This window comes from Empidonax traillii, unplaced genomic scaffold, assembly GCF_003031625.1.
Source record: "Empidonax traillii isolate 1590-97213 ecotype Southwest subspecies unplaced genomic scaffold, ASM303162v1 scaffold2317:size36473, whole genome shotgun sequence".
NCBI classification, from domain to species: domain Eukaryota; kingdom Metazoa; phylum Chordata; class Aves; order Passeriformes; family Tyrannidae; genus Empidonax; species Empidonax traillii.
In genome coordinates this window covers 5,129-8,120 of record NW_020957510.1, presented here as the reverse complement: position 1 = coordinate 8,120, position 2,992 = coordinate 5,129, and the positions used below count along the sequence as shown (strand labels likewise).

Below are 2,992 nucleotides of genomic sequence, written 5' to 3'. Positions count from 1 at the left end.
CCCTCCCCAGGTCAGAAGCACGTGCGTGTCACCAGCCTGCTCATCTGCCAGGGCTCGCTCTGGGTGGGCACCGACCAGGGCATCATCGTGTTGCTGCCCGTGCCCCGCCTGGAGGGGATCCCCAAAATCACCGGTGAGCCCCCGCCCCCCTTCCCCGCCCGGGAATGCCCCATTTCCAAGCTGCTTTGCAGCCACATCCCCGTGTTTTCCCGCAGGGAAGGGCATGGTGTCCCTCAACGGCCACGCGGGCCCCGTGGAGTTCCTGGCCGTGGCTCTGAGCACTTTGGCCCCCGACGTCCTCAAGGGCGACCGGGAGGAGGAGGAGGAGGCGGGGGAGGAGGAGAAAGCCCCGGAGCTGGACGGGCCCCCCCCTCGGGAGCTGAGGAAGAAAGGGATTCTGCTGCAGTACCGCCTGCGCTCCACCTCCCACCTGCCGGGCCAGCTGCTGTCCGTGCGGGACGCGCCGCCCGGAGCGCCCGCGCACACCGAGGAGGACGGCTCCATCTACGAGATGGCCGACGATCCCGACGTGTGGGTGAGGAGCCGGCCCTGCGCCCGGGACACGCCCAGGAAGGAGATCTCCTCGGTGGCCATCGTGTCCGGGGGCCGCGGCTACCGCAACTTCGGCGGGGACGGCCCGCGCCGGGGGGACAGCGACAGCGCCCTGCTCATCTGGCAGGTCCCGCTGATGCTCTAGCGGTCCCGGGATTCCTCACCCACCGCTGCTGCTGCAGCGTTCCCGGGATTTCTCACTCACCCACTGAATGCTGCAGCATTCCCGGGATTGCAGCCCTCCCTGCTCAGCTGGCAGATCCCTCTGATGCTGCAGCGTTCCCGGGATTTCTCACTCACCTACTGATGCTGCAGCATTCCCGGGATTTCTCACTCACCCACTGATGCTGCAGTGTTCCCGGGATTCCCTCTCACCCTGCTCCCCTGGCAGATCCCGCTGATGCTGCGGCATTCCCGAGATTCCCGACCAACCCTGCTCATCTGGCAGATCTGGGGTGCCCCCCCATCCATCTCATCTGGCAGATCCCACCGATGCTGCAGCATTCCCAGGATCCTCTCCCCACCCTGCTCCTCTGGCAGATCCCGAGATTCTCCCCCACAGCTGCTCCTCTGGCAGCTCCAGTTGCTGCTGCAGCATTCCCGGGATTCCCCACCATCCCGGCACCTACCTCAAGCCACCCAAGAGCTGCCGGGGGTGGCCCTGCCCTGGGTGCATCACCTGTTATTTTTATAAGGAGGAAAAAAAACCTGAAGAAACGGGAGTTTCTTCCCTCAAAAACCAGCTGTTTGCATGGAAAACGGGAATTGTGAGCGGCGCCCTCCCTGCGGGCTGTGGGGGGGCCACTCCGGGCCCGAGGTGTCCGTGTGTCTGCGTGTGAATATCTCTCTATAAATTTATATATATATATATATAAATATGTTGTATATTATGAGCTGTAAAAAGCAGGAGTCTGTATATATTGGGACACTGGGAGCGGCAGGAATGGGGGTGGGAGCTCCCAAGCGGGTGTTTGGCCTGGAATAACCACTTCTCTCTGACTGTGACTTGAGGATCTTTGGTACGAAACCCCCTGGTTTTGGGAGCTGAGGGCGCTTTGGCTTTCAAGGGAAGGACGTGGGGGGAGTGTGGAAATAAAGCCCATAGGAACTGGCGTGGTCTGGTGCAGTTTTGTAACTCGGGTGCAAATGTTCTTTCCCGGGGTTTGGTGAGGACATCCCAAGGGGTTCCACTGCCCTGGAGCTGGTCAAGGCCAGGTTGGATGGGGCTTGGAGCAACCTGGGCTGGTGGAAGGTGTCCCTGCCTGTGGCAGGGGGTGGGATGGGATGAGCTTTGAGGTCCCTCCCAGCCCAAACCGTGGGATTCTGTGATTCTGATCTCCACCCCCTTGGAGCTGCACATCCTCAGAAATCAGCAGGAAGCTCCAAACCCCCCGTTCCCCCCCTCAGGAACTGTGTGGGATGAAGGGAATATCCCCAGCAGGACATGCCCCATCCCCTGTGCTCGTGGCACAGCTCCATCCTCGGAGGAATCCAAGGCCAGCGAGGTGGAAACTTATCCCAGGACTAAATCAATTTCCAACCCGACCCTTTAACTGCCTCCAATTTGATTTTCATTTGTAGCATCACAATTATCAGATTGAAATTCCTGACCGCTCAGCCTTGAGCTGGACCAGCGGCTCCCGCTCCGGAGAGTTTCCTGCCCTCCCTGAGGAGGTTTTCTTCCTGTGGAACAAGCTCAGAGGGTGGGAATTCTCCAGCCCAGCCCTGGTGAGGGTAGGAAGGAGCTCCTGGATTTTCCCCACTTGTTTTCCCTGTTTTCCTCGGCAGTTTTGGGGTGGGCACGTGGGACAGCGGGTGGATTTCCAGGGCTCTCACCCCGTGGGAGTGGCAGGGACTTCCCGTGCTTTGGAATTACAAAGATTAAACACACATCTGTGTTTATAGCAGAAAAATCTGGGAACTCTGATGCAGGAGTTTAATGAGTTAAAGGAACACCAGAAACTCGATTTTAGGGACTCCAGATATCCCCCTGGGCTACAGTTCCAAGGAAAACATCCCAAACCCAGGATGGTGCTCTCGGAGCTGCAGATGTTTTCCCGCTGGGAATGGCACCAGGAGGCTGCTCCACCACCTTGGGTTTTATTTCCTCATCCCAAGTGAAGGTCCTTTAGGTAATCCCAGAATCACTGGGGGTGGAAAACACTTCCAAGACAATCAAGTCCAAGCTGTGGCTGCTCCTTCCCTTGTCAGCAGACCATGTTATATATGTATGTAGATATCTACATAATTTATATCCAGCCATAAATATACGTGTAATGTATATAATATATATGTATAATATACACACATATACACCCATATATATATTATAGAGAGAGAGAAGGCAGGGAAGGAGAATATTATTCCCCTGGGATGCACTGAGGCTCTTTCTGAAGCTGGTGGGTTATTAAATCCTGGGGAAGCAGCAGCCAGAGGGTGG

The 2,992-nt window shown here is 57.3% G+C and overlaps 1 protein-coding gene across 6 annotated transcripts in view; it reads left to right on the top strand.

Moving 5' to 3' along the window:
• ARHGEF10L (Rho guanine nucleotide exchange factor 10 like) overlaps positions 1-703 on the top strand; it is a 28,658-nt gene extending 27,955 nt beyond the window's left edge. For 4 of the 6 annotated variants that reach the window (XM_027909707.1, XM_027909710.1, XM_027909712.1 and 1 more), the window contains 2 exons: positions 11-133; positions 216-697. In XM_027909707.1, the coding sequence (XP_027765508.1) occupies positions 11-133; positions 216-697 (605 nt within the window). Of the gene's footprint in view, positions 1-10; positions 134-215 lie in introns of all 6 variants that reach the window. The other 2 variants (XM_027909713.1, XM_027909708.1) reach the window with 1 other exon arrangement.
• The last annotated feature ends 2,289 nt before the right edge of the window (positions 704-2,992 follow it).